The sequence below is a fragment of the Macaca thibetana genome, chromosome 15, assembly GCF_024542745.1.
Source record: "Macaca thibetana thibetana isolate TM-01 chromosome 15, ASM2454274v1, whole genome shotgun sequence".
Taxonomy (NCBI): domain Eukaryota; kingdom Metazoa; phylum Chordata; class Mammalia; order Primates; family Cercopithecidae; genus Macaca; species Macaca thibetana.
In genome coordinates this window covers 29790176-29808115 of record NC_065592.1, presented here as the reverse complement: position 1 = coordinate 29808115, position 17940 = coordinate 29790176, and the positions used below count along the sequence as shown (strand labels likewise).

General features: G+C 42.5%; 1 protein-coding gene across 6 annotated transcripts in view; it reads left to right on the top strand.

Annotated features, from left to right (window-relative positions):
• PALM2AKAP2 (PALM2 and AKAP2 fusion) overlaps nt 1-17940 on the top strand; it is a 534816-nt gene that overhangs the window by 444355 nt on the left and 72521 nt on the right. The window contains exon 1 of one of the 6 annotated variants that reach the window (XM_050761427.1): nt 4020-10928. The exons of the other annotated variants lie outside the window; for them this stretch is intronic. Coding sequence (XP_050617384.1) covers nt 10893-10928 — 36 coding nt within the window. The 5' untranslated portion in view covers nt 4020-10892. Of the gene's footprint in view, nt 1-4019; nt 10929-17940 lie in introns of those variants that run through there. 6 annotated transcript variants of the gene reach the window in all.

Here is a 17940-nt window from a genome sequence, read left to right as displayed (position 1 = left end):
TTTGGGAGGCCAAGGCAGGCAGAAAACTGAGGTCAGGAGTTCAAGACCAGCCTGGCCAACCTGGTAAAACCTCATCTCTACTAAAAATACAAAAATTTGCTGGACGTGATGGCAGGAGCCTGTAATCCCAGCTACTCAGGAGGCTGAGGCAGGAGACTCATTTGAACCCAGGAGGTGGAGGTTGCAGTGAGCTAAAACTGTGCCATTGCATTCTAGCCTGGGTGACAGAGTAAGACTCTTGTCTTAAAAAAAAAAAAAAGAAGATTGAGGATCCCTATCTGAAAAATCAACTTTGTTCTTTCTCTTCATCAGTTTTGTCAGCGTACATTCAGCAGCTACTACACAGTAGGCATAGTGCCAGGCAGCCCTGACCGCTGTTAACCTTTCCATCACTATCATTGGTCTCCTGGTGATTTGAAGACTGCATCCCAGGAGACCAATGATAGTGATGGAAATTGGCAGGGAAGGTTGCTTTAAGGTCTTTAGTATCTTCTATTTTCCTAAGAGAAAGAGAACTTTTGGGAGAAGCCATACATTTTATCTCTTTTCATCTTTATGCCTTATGTTATCAGAAAAAGATTTAATAGGAGTTGCCAATAAGGTTGATAATTCTAGACCATCAAAACCATAGAGGTGTGATGTCAGGTGTAGTGAGAGATGGGAAACACGATGTAAAATGTCTGCATGACTCACATGTGCTTAGAGTGCTGTGGCAGAAGTAGAAGTTGCTGTCAGCTAACTGATTTTCTGTTTCTTCTGTCTATAAAAGCTGTGCCCATTGTTAATTTAGTTGATAAGTTGAATTTTTAAAGTTTTTATTTTATTTATTTATTTATTTATTTTTTGAGACGGAGCCTTACTCTGTTGCCCAGGCTGGAGTGCAGTGATCCGATCTCGGCTCACCACAACCTCTGCCTCTTGGGTTCACGCCATTGTCCTGTCTCAGCCTCCCAAGTAGCTGGGATTACAGGCACCCACCACCATGACCAGCTAATTTTTTGTATTTTTAGTAGAGACGAGGTTTCATCATGTTGGCCAGGATGGTCTCGAACCCCTGACCTCAGGTGATCAACACGCCTTGGCCTCCCAAAGTGCTGGGATTACAGGCGTGAGCCACCGCGCCCGGCCAAATGTTAAAAGTTTTTTTGAGTTTCTCAGAGGAAACCAATGAACTGAAGTTCAATAATCCATAGTTTGTGTTATAGTGTTTTGAATCCTTCCGGAGACTGAATGAAAGATACATATTTAAAGTGAATGCAGTGAGTAGGAAGAGGCACTGCTTCAGCCTGGTAACATGCAGTTACTGCTTTGAGGGTCTTGCAGAAAGAATATGCACATTTGAGTAAATAGGAGAAGGTGCTTCTTCTGACACTTTTTTGCTTAATTTTTTTACCACTTTCTAAAAAGTGTGTATTTTGGAAAAATCAATCAACGTAGTTCAACTTGAAGGTTTTCCTCTCTGAAAAGTGATGTATCCAAAGATATTTTTTCTTAGGAGGAAAAAATTCACAACTCTCACCAGAGCATTTCATTGAGAATTACTGTTGTTTACGCTTTGGAATTGACATTGTTAAAAAGAGAAATTTTGGAAAGGCAGGGGGAGGACTAGAATTGTGGCTTGCATGTTGCCTATAAACATACATTCCTTTTTTTAGATGTCTGTGTTTCTTAGTGGATTATGTTCTTAAAATAGAACATACCACATTACTCTCCGGCTTGGCAGGGTGTGGTGTTTTGTTTACTGCTTGGGTCAATGTTCTATGAACACTGAGTTCTTTTCACAGAGAATCCCAGGGCTAAAATAATTCCTAGAGGTTAGCCAGTCGAGGCCCCAGCACCTGCTTCCCAAAGGGTCTTCCTGCCAGCCACCAGGCCTCATGCTCCATTGGCAGTCCAGCCCAAGTGACAGGAAACTCTCCCTTCTTTTAAACTGGAATCTCACACCCAGTGGCTTCTCTGCCCGTGCCAGGTCCCTGCTGGGGCTTCCCAGAATTCTGTGCAACTCCACTTTCCTGTGAGAGCCCTCATGGTATTAGAGATCTGGGATGGGGTTCTCATGCTCACTCCAAAGCCCTCAACTCACCAAACCTTCTTCACCATGCTAAATAGCCCCGGTTCCCCCATATGTGTTTTTATTTGATAGTTAAAGTTATTTGCCACTGACTTCAGCCTTTTAATGTGTGAAGTAAAGAGAGGAACCTGTGTTCTGGTCTAGAACATCACCTCTCTGGTTCTTTGGTTCATAGTTTTCTCAATATATCCCAAGATAGTGTAAGCAGTGGCTTTTTGTTTTGTTTTGTTTCTTGAGAAGGAGTCTTGCTCTTGTTGCCCAGGCTGGAGTGCAGTGGTGCAATCTTAGCTCACTGCAACCTCTGCCTCCTGGATTCAAGTGGATTACAGGAGTGTGCCACCACACCTGGCTAATTTTGTATTTTTAGTAGACATGGGGTTTCACCATGTTGGCCAGGGTGGTCTCAAACTCCTGACCTCAGGTGATCCACCCACCTCAGCCTCCCAAAGTGCTGGAATTTACAGGCTTGAACCACTGCACCCAGCCAAGCAGTGGCATCTTAACATAAGAGGGCCAGGCTCTAAAACACCGTAGGAAGTGAAACCTGATGTGGTATAAAAATCACCCTTGAGATCACCTATAAAATAAAGTATACAAAAACAACCAGTAGTTTTGTGTCAGAACCCTTTGTAATAATTCTTATGTACCCTAAAGTTTAGAACTGCTGATCTGGCCTGAAGAGTAGAAATAAGGGGAAAAATCTCACTTACAAAAGACTTCTGCATAAAGATAGTGGATTGAACACTGGTATCTACTTGCACCCCCCACCAAACAAAACCTCATTTAAATGATAGAAAGAATTTTTGGTTTTGGTTTTGTGGTAAAATGTATGTAACATAAAACCTACCATTTTAATCATGTTTAGGTGTACAGTTCAGTAGAGTTAAGTACTGAACATATTGTGCAACCATTCCCAACATTTTTGTCCAGAACTTTTTCATCTTCCCAAACTGAAACTCTGTACCCATTAAACAATGACTCTGTAGGGTCGGGCATGGTGGCTCATGCCTGTAATCCCAGCACTTTGGGAGGTCGAGGTGGGCGGATCACCTAAGGTCGGGAGTTCGAGATCACCCTGACCAACATGGAGAAACCCCATCTCTACTAAAAATACAAAATTATCAGGCATGGTGGTGCATGCCTGTAATCCCAACTACTTGGGAGGCTGAGGCAGGAGAATCGCTTGAACCTGGGAGGCAGAGGTTGCGGTGAGTCGAGATCATGCCATTACACTCCAGCCTGGGCAACAAGAGCGAAACTCCATCTCAACAACAACAACAACAACGATAACAACAACAACAACGACCCTGCTCTATATTCCTCACTTCCCCCAGCCCCTAGCAACCACCCTTCTACTGTCTGTCTCTATAGTTTGCTACTCTAGGTACCTTGTATCAGTGGAATCATACGTTATTTGTCCTTCTATACTAACTTATTTCACTTAGGGGAGTTGTTTTAAAAAGGCGTAAGTCTGCAAGCACAAGGATAACAGAAAACAAGGCAACAGCAGCATGGTTTTTGGCATTAGGCTACGGGTGTGTGTGGCTAAAATAAGGAGGCCTGGTCTGTTTTAATAATGTTGAAACATTTCTGGGCCTTTGCACTTCTTTAGATGAATCAGCTGGTTCTCAGCCTTCCCCATTGACAGCCTAGGATACTGTTTTGTTTTTGGTTTTTTTTTTTTTTCCTTTTGAGACGGAGTCTCGCTCTGTCGCCCGGGCTGGAGTGCAGTGGCCGGATCTCAGCTCACTGCAAGCTCCGCCTCCCGGGTTCCCGCCATTCTTCTGCCTCAGCCTCCTGAGTAGCTGGGACCACAGACGCCCGCCACCTCGCCCGGCTAGTTTTTTGTATTTTTTAGTAGAGACGGGGTTTCACCGTGTTAGCCAGGATGGTCTCGATCTCCTGACCTCGTGATCCGCCCGCCTCGGCCTCCCAAAGTGCTGGGATTACAGGCGTGAGCCACCGCGCCCGGCCTTGTTTTTGGTTTTAAGCCTGCAAAGTTTTTTGTTTTTTGGTTTGGTTTGTTTTTTTTCCTACTTATTTGTCTGCTTTCTATCTTGCAAAACTTTGTTGAAAAAAATCCATTGGTTCAAAGAGAAGATCCTGTAAGCTTCCAGGGGGAGAAAATAGATCACATACAAAGAGTCAAGAATAGAAATGGGCTTGACTTCTTAATACCAACACTGGCTGCTAGAAGACAATTGGGGCAAGACCTTTGATAGCATAGAAGAGCATGATTTTAAAACTAGAACTGTATATTCCTTCAAACTCTTGTGAGGGTAGAATAATGCATTTCACACACAACAAGTTTTCGGAAAGCAACTGGAGAAGATGGTCCATTGAAATGAGGGCGTAAACCAGGAAAGAAAACTACCAGCGATAGAGCAAATGGGAGATCCAACCTGAGAGAGGCAGAGGAAATTTCTAGATGCTGAGGGCGGGAACTCCCAGCGTGACCGCTGTGCTCTCGAAGCATGCCAGAGGCCCAGGAAATGATTTCCTTTGTAAGGTGGAGTTGATAGAATATGTGAGGCATCTTGGTGTCGTGAGAAGAGATTTAGAAACAGGATGGAAAAGTTTGGGCTTGAATTAGCAAGAGCTATATAAAACACTAAGCAAAGGTGGGGAAATACTGTTACTAACGCTGAAGAAAACAGTAAGATGTTCAGGAAAGGAAAATTGACCATCATTCACCATGTGGCTTAGCTGAAAGTAATGTTACATTATTATAGTATACTGATCTTTAAAAGTTTCCATATAATTATGTTGGGAAGAATACCCTCATATGGTGAGGGCATAGATAGGAAAAACCATTAAATTATCATTCTCCATATTGAGAAGTTAATAAATAATGCCAACAATGGAAAGATCACAAAGCAGCAATGTAAATTGTTACCAAAAATCACCTAAAAGAGGTTAAAGTACCAAGGATACCCTTGGTAACTATGGGGGGTGGTTCCAGGAGCTTCCTCAGATACCAAAATCTACAGATGGTCCTTAATATAGAATGGTATAGTATTTGCATATAGCCTATGAATATCTATAGATTACTTATGATAGCTAATGCCATGTAAATGCTATGTAAATGGTTTTTATACTGTATTATTTAGGGAATCATGATGAAAAAAAGTCTGTGGATGTTCACTACAGGTACAACCATACTTCTTTTGTTTGTTTATTTTTCTTTTTTTTTTGAGACGGAGTCTCGCTGTGTCGCCCAGGCTGGAGTACAGTGGCGTGATCTTGGCTCACTGCAACCTCCGCCTCCCAGGTTCAAGTGATTCTCCTGTCTCAGCCTCCCAAGTAGCTGGAACTACAGGCATGTGCCACCACGCGGCTAATTTTTTTTGTATTTTTAGTAGAGATGGGATTTCACCATGTTAGTCAGGATGGTCTCGATCTCCTGACCTTGTAATCTGCCTGCCTCGCCTCCCAAAGTACTGGTATTACAGGTGTGAGCCACCATGCCCAGCCTAGATGCAATCATACTTTAAAAAATATATTTTCCATCTGTGGTTGGTTGAGTCTAAGTGTGTAACCAGAGGCAGAGGGCCAATTGTACTTACTCTTGGGAGGAAAAATTGAAGGGAAGCAGACTGAGGTGGTGACCTGTAGGAATTGTTGTTTTCTGTAAAGTCCATAGAACTATTAGGCACTTTAAACTATGTACCTGTATATCTTTAATAAAAAAAAATAGTAATTAAAATTAAAGAGAATGTAGATAAAGGAAAGGGAAAGGTACTGAAGGATGTGCTCCAGCAAGGTGAAGCGGTAAGTTGAAAAAGTATAAGAGATGGGATATGGGATGCAGGAAACCAATGATATAGAAACTCAAGAGACTATAAAGTCTAGCAGTCAACTAAGCAAGACTGGAGCAGGAAGACCCATGGCCGTGGGACAAAATGGAACAGGTGGATTTCTTGATGTACTGATGTAGAAAATGCTATGTGATGTTTTACAGATCTGGAACTTTGGGTTGAGTTAACAGTATATAAATAGAAAACTAAGCAATTGGGGAGTATAGTTAACTTCAGAGGAAAAAACCCCCAAAAATTAGACGAGAAAACATAATATACTCTGTAAGTCTTCAGTGCACAAAATTTATATGAACCTAATAATAAACACTGAAGAATTTGTGAAGTAAATAAAAATATTGGGAGGATAAGCTGAGGGGGATGCCAATGGATAATGCCTAAAACTGATAAATAGAAAGCAAGATAGCCTAAACTTCATATTTAGACAAGTGTGCAAGTACCATAAAAAAATAACTACAGGCCATGGGAAGTGGCTTACACCTGTAATCCCAGAACTTTGGGAGTCCGAGGCGGGCGGATCACCTGAGATCAGGAGTTCGAGACCAGACTGGCCAAAATGGTGAAACCCCCGTTTCTACTAAAAATACAAAAATTAGCTGGGCATGGTGGTGTGCACTTGTAATCCCGGCTACTCGTGAGGTTGAGGCAGGAGAGTTGCTTGAACCCGGGAGGCAGTGGTTGCAGTGAGCCGAGATTTCACCACTGTACTCCACCTGGGCAATAACAGTGAGACTCCATCTCAAAAAAAAAAGAAAAAAGAAGTAACTACAAAGAGTTGCAAGTGGTATAAGACTGAGAAGTGGGAGGGGGTGGGGCACTTGTTTGACAATTTAACCCTTAAACTCTATTTGATTTTTAAAAACTATGTGCTTGCTATTTGCATTTTAATATAATGAAGGTAAAAATTGATTAAAATATTTAAAAAAGCCATCTACATGCAGATGTCTGGGCAGTATAAAGGGTCTAAGAGATGTGCTTAATACTATGATTATTGAAGAAGTTAATGTCTATGAGAGCACCCAGCACATAGTAGGCACTAAATAAATGTTTGCTGGATTTGAATCTAAAGCATGCTTGATCAGACCTACATAGAGGCAGTTCCTTGAAAAGCTGCAGAGAATGACTTGTACCATTTGCTGACTTTCCAAGATGGGATTTCTTGCTGGCGCTCCACTGATTATTACTGTTGTACCTGTGGGCATTGGGCTCATGACTGCGTAGGTGTGTGTGTGTACATGCACATGCATTAAGTTGCAAAGCCAGTCTAAATTACATGACTATCAACCTGTCTTTAGCAGCCATATCACTTTTGGCCCAGTTGACACCATCAGGTTTCTGGACACAGAGGCAGTATTTTCCATCCCTGTCCTACAGAGTGTATTTGTCTCAAGTGTTATGTACTTTTTCATTTTCTTTGCCTCCAGTAAATCTTTAGGGTCATGAAGATCATTACAAAGCAGATAGTCATTTCATCTCTCTTCTTAAAGCCTCTCCCCATTTGCCCTAGGAAGAAGTCCCCAAACCCTTGGGATTCAAAGCCTATGTGGTCTATGATTTGACCCCGTACCCATTGCTCTGGTTTTATTTCTTGCCACTCCAGACCTCACTCTTTACACTGGAGTAAAACCAGCGTAATTTCAATTCTCTGTAAACACTATGCCATTCCATGCCTCAGGTGACTTTGCTTTTGCTATCCTTCCTGCCTGGACTAACCATCTCCCATCTCCCTGTCACACCCAACCCCCAATTCTCTCCACCATGCTAGTCCTTCTCTCTAACATGGCTAACTCTACCCCACTTCAAGACTCAGCTTTATCAGCCCTTGCTCTGAGAAGCCTTCCTTGATCACCTCAAGAGGAGAAAGGTGTCCCCTTTTGTGCTGTCCATCAACAGCGGCCCAGAACTAACGCATCATCTTAATACTATTAATGTGTCTGATGTGTCAGAGAGGCCCCAAAGGTTTGAGGACCGTGTTTGTCTTGATCACTGTGCAGTATTTGACACAGCACATTCCCGGTAGGGCTGGGACCAATCTTGCGGGTCTTCACAGTTACAGTTATTTGTTCAGAGGTGGCTCTTCCCTGCTCTATTAGAGAAGCCTCATGTCTATTCTTGGAGAGTCCCAAGACCATGGCCTCTAAGGTTCCAGCCTTATCATGGTTTGGAGGCTCCTTCACTTCCTTGTCATTTGAATGCAGAACTGGATGCTGTGAATGAGTTGTAGAACATGGTTCCATGAGTTCTGATTTTAAAAAAGCCATTTACTAACCAAGCTGCATGGATTTCTCTTTTCCCATTTCATCAAGGAGGCACCCTGGCTAGGTGAGCTGGTTCATTTCATTCATTGACTCAACAAATATTTACTAAGTGTCTGCCATACGCCAGTTACTGTTCTAGGCATGTAGGAGATAGTAGTGAGGCAGACGTATGAGGTTTCTGTCCTCAGGGACCTTACATCCTAGAGGAGGGAAGCAAACACAGAGCCATTTGGAGTAGTAATAAGTGCTGAGAGGGGAAGAAAGGGAATGTGGGATGAGGAGGCTGCTTAGATATGCTGATCAAGGGAGGATGTATCTGAGACAACAGCATTTGTATGCACGTTTCTGAATTGCAAAAATGAGCTGTTCAAATTGTTACCGGTGGAGGGTGTCCAGGTTCTTGGCATATTGAACAAAGAATTGGATAAAATGAACAAAGCAAGGAAAGAATGAAGCAACAAAAGTAGAGATTTATTGAAAATGAAAGCACACGCCACAGGGCGTGCTCTCACAAGCAGCTCAAGGAAGCGGTTACAGAATTTTCTGAGGTTTAAATACCCTTTAGAGATTTACCATTGGTTACTTGGTGTATGCCCTATGTAAATGAAGTAGTGGCTCATGATTAGTCTGATTGGTTGCAGGAGGGGACCAATCAGAGGCTGAAGTTACAAAGCTATACCCTATGCAAACATCTGATTGGTTGTGTAAAGTGACCAATCAGAGGCTGCAGTGAAGTTACAAACTTATACTCCTTATATGCAAATGAAGATTTGGCCCACGGCCAGCCTGATTGGTTATGGGAAGGGAGCAATCAGAGGTACTTTCAATTTTTCATCTGCCACGCAAAAAAAGGGTGGGGGGTTTGCAAAGGGAGTAGCTCTGGTCCTTTTGTTACTTCGATGTGGAAAGTCGAGGTTTTCCTTTTGATTCAGTTCTAGGTAGTCAGCGTGAATCGGCTTTAGGTTCCCTGCCTCTAGACCCTATTCTCCTGCCTCAAAATAAAGAGCTATATAGCTGCACTCTGCAGCCACTGGCCACAAGTAGCTATTAAAGTTTGCATTTACCTTTTTTTTTTTTTTTTTTTTTTTTTTTTTGAAATGGAGTCTCGCTCTGTCACCCAGGCTGTAGTGCAGTGATGCGATTTCAGCTTACTAAAACCTCTGCCTCCCGGGTTCAAGCAATTCTCCTGTCTCAGTCTCCGGAGTAGCTGGGAGTACAGCTGCATGCCACCATGCCCAGCTAATTTTTGTATTTTTAGTAGAGATGGGGTTTCACCATATTGATCAGGCTGGTCTGGAACTCCTGACCTCAGGTAATCCACCTGCCTTGGCCTCCCAAAAGTGCTTGCATTTCGGACATTAGCCACTGCGCCGGCCTACAGTTTGCATTTAAATTAACTATATACAATTTTAAAAATCAGATCCTCAGTCACACTGGTCACATTTCAAGTAGTCAGTAGCCAGCCTATGACTAGGAGCACCATAATGGGCAGTGCAGAGCAGTGGGGAGAAAGGACACTGGGGAGATGGATGAGAGAAGCAGTAAGAAATGGAAACTAGATCACTTGTTGGAGAGCACATGTATGCATTTCAAAGAACTGCCTCCTTTAATTCCACTTGTTGAAATTGGGGCTGAAGCCAAGACTAGCTATGTCTGATAGAATGTTTTAAAATGGAATGAAAATGATCTCTAGAGATAGTATAAAGCAGGTAAAAACCAGCCATGAAAAGATCTTTATTAAGGAATACAGCATGGCTACAGCAAGTCCCGAGATGGAGATAAGTACTAGTTGATTCCAGGGGCCAGTGGATGAGGTCACAGTTACCCCTTGGCCTTAGAAGGAAGGAGCCAGACATCCTAACTGACACCAGGAGCATAATTTACCTAAAATCTTAAAAACAGGACAATGTTAAAAAAACAAAACAAAACAAAAAAACCCTTCTTAACACAATTCTTAACAAAAATAGGATTTTGACTTTTGTGTCTTAGGAGGCTAGAATTGTATTCTCATGCCATTACCAGGAGTGCCTGTGCCTTGACTTCGCTTTGTATCATGTTTCACAAGATGCTCATCCCTTTTTGCACCTGCCTCTTTGCTAAACAGGTTTTCTTCCTCTCTGTAAAGGTGCCTTTGTTTGAACCAATAGTGTTACTTCTCTTTACTGTAAACAGTGTCCAGTGACTCTTCCTTATCGTGGAGAGCCAGCAGCCTTTTACAGGAGGAGAAAAGTCTTGAAGGTCACTTTCTGATGTTTTATTATAAGTCATCATGACTTTACAAAATGAAAACAAAAACAAAAACAAAAAACCACAACTGCTTACTGCTTACCCAGGGCATGTTATCCTATTACATTTGAATTCAAGTAACAGCTAGTGTTTGTCAAATCATAATTGATCTGATAAAATGTAATCTGATCATTAGTAGCTGTGTAAAAATAAATACACTTGACTCCTGTTTCATTTGCCCTTGAAGGCTGTAACATGGTTCCAAAGTGTACCTTTGAATCGGAGAAGTCAGGCCGGTTCACGTTGCAGTCGGTGTGCTTCCTGGGGCAGTGTCCACCAGGTGCGTGCAGGCAGGTACGGGATGCGAGCTCAGTCCTGCTTCACCTGAAACTCTGTGACCTGGCAGAGGGCTGTGTTCCTGTGTCCTTACATCAGATGTCCTACTGAAGAAAGGGAAACCGGGGCGAAGCTGTAGGCACAGTGGGTTCTGAAGATCAGGTATAACTGCGGGAAAGTTGGATCATGATTGCCACCTGGATGCTGTTCTCTCTCTTCACGGTAGGTCTTGGTTACTTTTATTGTGGACTTTTGCTTGCTGCAGAGGGAACTTACACCTCTCATGCCTCAAGCTCATTAAGGCACATTTCTCTTTTATTCTTCAGGGACATTGCATTTATGAACTCAAGGCATTGAGTCACCCAGAGAGATCCCAAACATTTTAGGTTCTGGGAGTTCTAAACAGCTAATACTGTGTTCCCATGGCCAACATTTCTTTAAGAGAGCTAAACCAGAATTACTCAAGGTCTATAAAAATGCTATTCTGCTTCAAGTTCTAAATTTATTGTGAATTATTTCTTTTTCCCTAGTAATTACTGTAATACCTCAGTACCTTCAACTTATATAGCATTTTTCAAGGAGGCAAAGAAAGCATCAGTAGAAATGTTCTCTGGGATTTTTTTTTACCCGATGTTTTAATGCTATAATGATTTCTAAGCCCCTTAGTAATAATGCAGATACATTGTGGAGAAACTAGAGACATAGCTGTTAAGCTGGAAATGCATGAACGGTATACATGCTATGCTTTAAAATCTAGCTCAGTTTTTTTGCATTGACCCTGAACATGCTGACAAGGTAGGTCGGCATGGGTAAAGCTAAAGAATAGACTTAGGGTTTGAAAACAACTACATGAGCTCAGTTTCAGACCTGCTTCTAGTCGGGCAGTTGGCACTTTGCAGGGATTTGGGGCAGGTTTTGTATTTGTGTGCTTCTCTTAGAAGTCAAAGAGTTGGGGAGATAACTGCAATCCTGCCTATATCAGTGTAGTGATAATGCAGTAGTGGAATGAAGAATGGAGCTGCACGTGTGAGCTTTTTCAAGTCCACAAAGATCAGGTATTGTCCGTGGTCAATAAAGATTGTTTTAAAAAACCCTCTTATCTAAAGAGAGGTAACTTCCTTTTCAAAACTCTGAAATTTACATGTGCTGACTTATAATGTACGTGATCCCTGTTGCTTTTCTGATCCTTGGTGGTTGGGGTGTGTGTGTGTCTGTGTGTGATAGACTTTTTAATCTTTACGATTTAATCTTTTTTTTTTTCTTTGAGACAGAGTCTCGCTCTGTCGCCCAGGCTGGGGTGCAGTGGCATGATCTTGACTCACTGCAAGCTCTGCCTCCCGGGTTCATATCATTCTCCTGCCTCAGCCTCCCGAATAGCTGGGACTACAAGCGCCCGCCTCCACGCCCAGCTAATTTTTTGTATTTTTAGTAGAGACGGGGTTTCACCGTGTTAGCCAGGATGGTCTAGATCTCCTGACCTCGTGATCTGCCCGCCTCGGCCTCCCAAAGTGTTGGGATTACAGGCGTGAGCCACCGCGCCCGGCCAAGATTTATTTATTTTTTACTTACACATAGTGAAGTTCATTCTTTATACTGTACATCTCTGTGAGTTTAGATAAATGCTTACAGTTGAGGAAACATCACCACAATCAAGATAGAGAACAGTTCCATGATCCCCCAAATATATTTTGCTTCAAATTTCCATTGGCATGTTTGAGTAGCAAGTTTACTACCACTTCTGAAGATGGAGCCAAGCCCATTTGTAACAAATAGCACAGCTGTGTCTGACACTTTTCATGTGAAAGTTTGCCTGGAATGTCAGAAGTAAGATCTGGCCAGTTGCGGTGGCTCACACCTGTAATCCCAGCACTTTGGGAGGCCGAGGCAGGTGGATCACCTGAGGTCAGGAGTTCAAGACCAGCCTGGTCAACATAATGAAACTTTGTATCTACTAAAAATAAAAAAATTAGCCAGGTGTGGTGGCGCATGCCTGTAGTCCCAGCTACTTGGGAGGCTGAGGCAGGAGAATTACTTGAACCCGGGAGGCGGAGGCTGTAGTGAGCTGAGATTGTGCCACTGCATTCCAGCCTGAGCGACACAGCGAGACTGCGTCTCAAAAAAAAAAAAAAAAAAAAAAAAAATGTAAGATCTGATTGACTTACCCTTTTCGCAAAGTTATAAATGGGAAAATTGCACAATCTGAATAGTTGTTTCTTTGTATTTTAATTAACGAATGTAGAATTGTGTGATGTATTATATGCTTTTTTAAACTCAAAGATACTGAAAGTGAAAAAGTCAATTTTTTGCACTTTAGATTTTTTTTCTTTTAAGTGAGCTTAGTTCTGTGTGGTTTTAAGGGCAGTGAAATGCTGTAGAAGGACTGTAAACTGCATAACTCAAACTGGCTTAATAAGGGAAATTTATTGGCTAATATCACTGAAAGGTACAGGGATAGCCTTGAGACATTGTGGGATCCAGAAATTCAAAGGATGTTATCAGCCTCTCTCTTTCCCCATTCAGCTGTGTTTCCCTCTGTGTTGGTTCTATTCTCTGGTAGACTCTTTTGCTTGCTATATCAAGGTGACTGACAGCAGCTTCTGGCTTTTATTCCAATTTCTCAATTCTGTACAGTTCCAGCAAGTCTCAGAATGGGGTCTTATGGGCCCTGATTGCTTCTCCTGCTCCTCATGGCCCCCAGGGATGGGGTGGGGGTGAGTGGCAGTGCTCTAATTGGCCAGATTTAGGTCACCTGCTTACCCCTAGAGCTGAAGGGGTGAGAGCTCCCCGTAGACCACAGCGCAGAATGAAGGTAGAGAGTGGCAAAAGAGGTGGTTCTTTAAGGGAAATCGAGGGACATGTATGTCAGATCAAGAAAACACATGTCCTCTGCAGGGACGTTCAGGCCATGTAGCCAGTTGTTGTCTTTGTTTTTAAATAATTTTTATAAACACCTACTCTAGGCTAACTTTCCAAATAAGCAAAAATTTCAGGATTGATGGTTGATTGACTGCTTTATGGCTTATGAGATGACAACTGTTTACTGGATGTGAGATGTAATATTTTTGGAGGAAAATAGTGGAAATTGAGTGACTGCGGGACTTGGCTAAGATGGGTTGATGAGGCACGAGGAGAACTGGTCCTGTGCCTGTCAGGGGATGAATGAGCAAGGGAACATGTCCTTCAAGGACAAAAAGCCAGGACAAAAGAAAAAGAAGATACCAGTGATTGGCAATTGACCAAAAATTTAGCAACATTATCACTGCTGAAAGAGCTGAAATATTGTCTTGAATAGAAATGCTATCAGGGACATTTAATGAGAATTCATGAAGATTCAAGACTGGCATAGCTGCTTTAATCATGTGAAGAGTGATTGCATCTAGAATAAAGTCCAGATTCCTGACATTTGTGATCTGGGGCCCATCTTCCTCTCCAGGCTCATCTCCCACGCTCCTGCCTTGCACTTTACACCAAGCTGTTTGTAGTCTGGAGGGCATCACATTACCCTGTTTTCTTCACTATTCATGCTCTCTCCTCTGCCTGGAATCCCTCTCCCGTTGACCAGACTCATCTTTTAAGACTCAGTTCAGATGACAGGTTCTCTGAGAAGCATTCTTTGATTATGCCTCTCTGGCTTAAGAATTCCTCTTCCGTACTCTCATGATACCTTGTATGTCTTTCCCAGTGGTCTCAACCGAGGGTTATTTTGTCTCCAAGGGCACATTTGGCAATGTTGGGATACATTTTTGATTCTCATGACAGGTGAGTGCTACTGGTTGGTGGAAGCCAGGGATGCTGCTAAATATCCTTCATACGGCACACAGGACAGCCCCAACAAAGAGTCACCTGGCCCCAAATGTCAGTAGTACCACTGTTGAGAACCCTGGTTACCATCGCACTGGCAACATTGTTGGATGCATCTGTTTTTAGTCTTATCTTCACCACTAGACTGAGGACTATGTATGTGATCCGCGTCTTTGTATGTCTAATACCACAATGCCCACTGTAGGGTAGTTCCTCAGGAGAGAATAGTTTGAAGATGATTGTATACATTTTCTTAGGATAGTGACCAATGAACAAGGCAACCGGAGGCCCTACTTACCTTTGCACTAGGTAGCCTTAAACTTGAGGCTCTCTGTATTAGTTAGTTCTCACATTACTATGAAGAAATACCTGAAACTGGGTAATTTATAAATACCAGAGGTTTAACTGGCCACGATTTCACAGGCTGTATAGGAAGCATGATTCTGATATCCGCTCAGCTTCTGGGGAGGTCTCAGGAAACTTACAAACATGATGGAAGGCAAAGGGGGAGTGAGCACCTCACATAGCCAGGGCAGGAAGAAGAGGGGCGGGAGGTGCTACATACTTTTAAACAACAAGATCTTGTGAGAACTCTTATCACCAGAATAGCACTACAGGGGGAAATCTGCCCTCATGAAGAATCACTTCTCACCAGGCCCCACCTCCAACACTGGGGAGTACAATCCAACATGAGATTTGGGTGGAGATACAGATCCAAACCATATCACTCTTTATCTTGCCATGCCTTTGTCTTCTCACTCTTCTGCAAAAAGAGCTTTGGGGTTTACTGTAGCAAATAATGGAAAACATTAAAGAAGTATTGTTAGTATAGTTCTTTTGCTTTCAATTTTTACCTGAATTATTGTCCAATTTTACATTCTGAATGGTGAACTGGGTGGCCTGGCCACATTATTTGACTGCCTCTGGCAAAAATTTCTGCCCTCACTTCTGACCATTACATTTTCCCCCTACCATATGTGTAGTACTCTGGATTGGTAACATTTGATGAGAAAGAAAACGAAATCAGAAAGCAATGATTCTGAGAGCAGGAATAAGGAATGTTAAGTCCCCTTTTTGGCTGCTGGGCTTTTTTTCTTATGCCAAGTATCAGTGTAAAGCAGCAGTTCCCTTGTGCCCTGGGACTTTTGCCTAGGAGCAAGGGACTGCCAGAAAATCTCAGAAAATCCCCATGGAGATCACTCTGAAAACCATGTAAATAGGGACATTGTCTAAGTGGGTCATCCTGAATATATGATGCAGGATGGAAACCTATTTAGTTATTGAATATTTCTGATTAAGAGGACACTGCAGCCTTGCTTTGCACAATCTTGCTAGCTTTGTGAGTTTCATTGGGGATTGGAGGGGAGGCCCGCCTCTAACTTGAGCTTCTTGTGTTTTGGTTGGTGGTGATGCCTTAGAAACAGAAAGGAGCCAGCTCCCCTTCAGCCACTAGGCTTCTGCCTGGGTTTCCTTTTAACCCTGGAATTTCATGTGGACCCTCAGCTATGAAAGCAGATCACATATGTGGCCTGCTGTCAAGCATAAGAATTGCCTTTTTGTTCTTGGGGAATTGCACAAAGCAAGTAGGAGAGGGGGAAGAAGACCTTTTTAAGCAGGAAAATATATTACATTAATTCTTCCCTTCCATTTCCTTCTACCCATCTTGTGCTATTTTCTGGGCACCAGGACTTTTGCTTTCTTCTAGGCTGAATCACATTTGGCCATAGCAGAGGAAAAGTGATAGCTGTTAGGGGTCTTAGAAGGAAGGAGTATTGAGTTCCTAGAGTGGGACCATCTTGGCCAGGCCACTTCTTGTCCTCTTTTGGGGCTGGGACTGCCATGATGTTGAAGTAGCCCATCTCTAAGTCTTCCCCTCCTCCCTGCCAGCTTAATTGTACAACATTATTCAATCAAGTCACTGAATCATCAGCCCTGTGATATCTACAAGTGCTTGCATGTGTCTGATTTCTAATTAGAGTGAAATGAGCTGGGCAGTTCCATGATACCCTTTTCTGTGTATGGAGGGTGAAGTGCTTCTCCTTGGTTTATTGTGACCAATTTATTATTACTGCTCCAAAAAGGAAACTGCATGATTAATGTCAGATTCAGGTCCAAAGGCCTCTGGCTCTGATGATGGCTGATGTGATTTGGATCTAGATTCTGTTTAATAACCTGCCAAAGGCACTGGGCTCTTTCTTGTTTGTTATTGTTTTTTGTTTGTTTTGATTTTTGTCTTTATGAGACAGGGTCTTGCTCTGTTACCCAGGTTGGAGTACTGTGGCGGGTTCATGTGTCTCTGTAGCTTCAACCTCCTGGGCTCAAGCAATCCTCCCATCTCAGCTTCCCAAGTAGCTGTGACTACAGGCATGCACCATTATGCCTGAATTTATTTATTTGTTTATTTATTTTTTAAGATGGGGTCTTACCATGTTGCCCAGGCTGGTCTTAAACTCCTGGGCTCAAGTGATCTTCCCACCTCAGCCTCCCAAAATGTTGTGATTACAGGCATGAGCCATCACGCCTGATCTTGGCTCTTTCTTCTGTCCCCTTGGTGGGGATGTTGGGGTGGCCCATATATGGTGCATGGCAGGTAATGTTCTTTTCATACTAGCCAGTCATCTGTTGTGATTCCACTATGTGTAAGATGTGTCCAAAATGAGGAGATGCATCCCCGCACCTAGGGGTATACAGTCTAGTGGTCTTTCTGCTTTTCCTGCTTTTTTCTGGGAAGAGACTTTTTTTGGGGGGGAGTCCAGGACAGCAAGTTCATCATAAATGCAAATAGGAAGGCTATTGATATTTTTATTCATAGCATGAATGATGTAATAAATGAGGAACTTCATGATGTCAGCCTCTTTTAACAGAATCACAGAATTTTCAAACTGGTTTAGAATGCTGGCTCTGTGGCCAGACTGCCTGAGCTCAAATCTCAGTTGACTTTTCTGTAAAATGGGATAATAATAGCACCAATTTCATAGATTTGTAGGAGATGTGAGATTACATTAATTCACTTATAAAAAGTGCCTGATACTTAAAGCCATGTTACCTTTAAACTTCTAATCTATTCATTCATTTATTCAACAAAAATTGCATACTGTGATGGTTGCACAAGCCTGTGAAAATACTGAAAACCAATGTATTGTATACTTTAAAAGGGTGAATTCAATGGTATATAAATTAAGTATATCTCAATGAAGCTGTTATAAAAACATTAATTGATTACCTATTATGTGCTGGACACAGCTCATTTAAACTGAGGCCTAGAGCAGGTGACTTGCTCAAGGTGAGTGAATGGCCGAGATAGTTGTAGAACTCAAGTCCTCTGACACATCAGCCAAGTTCTTTGCAAATTGTCAGGGATCCAAATGAAGATTGCAATCCAGATTGGAAACTAAAGTCACTTTCTGTCCTGGTATAGAACCAAAGTTTAGCT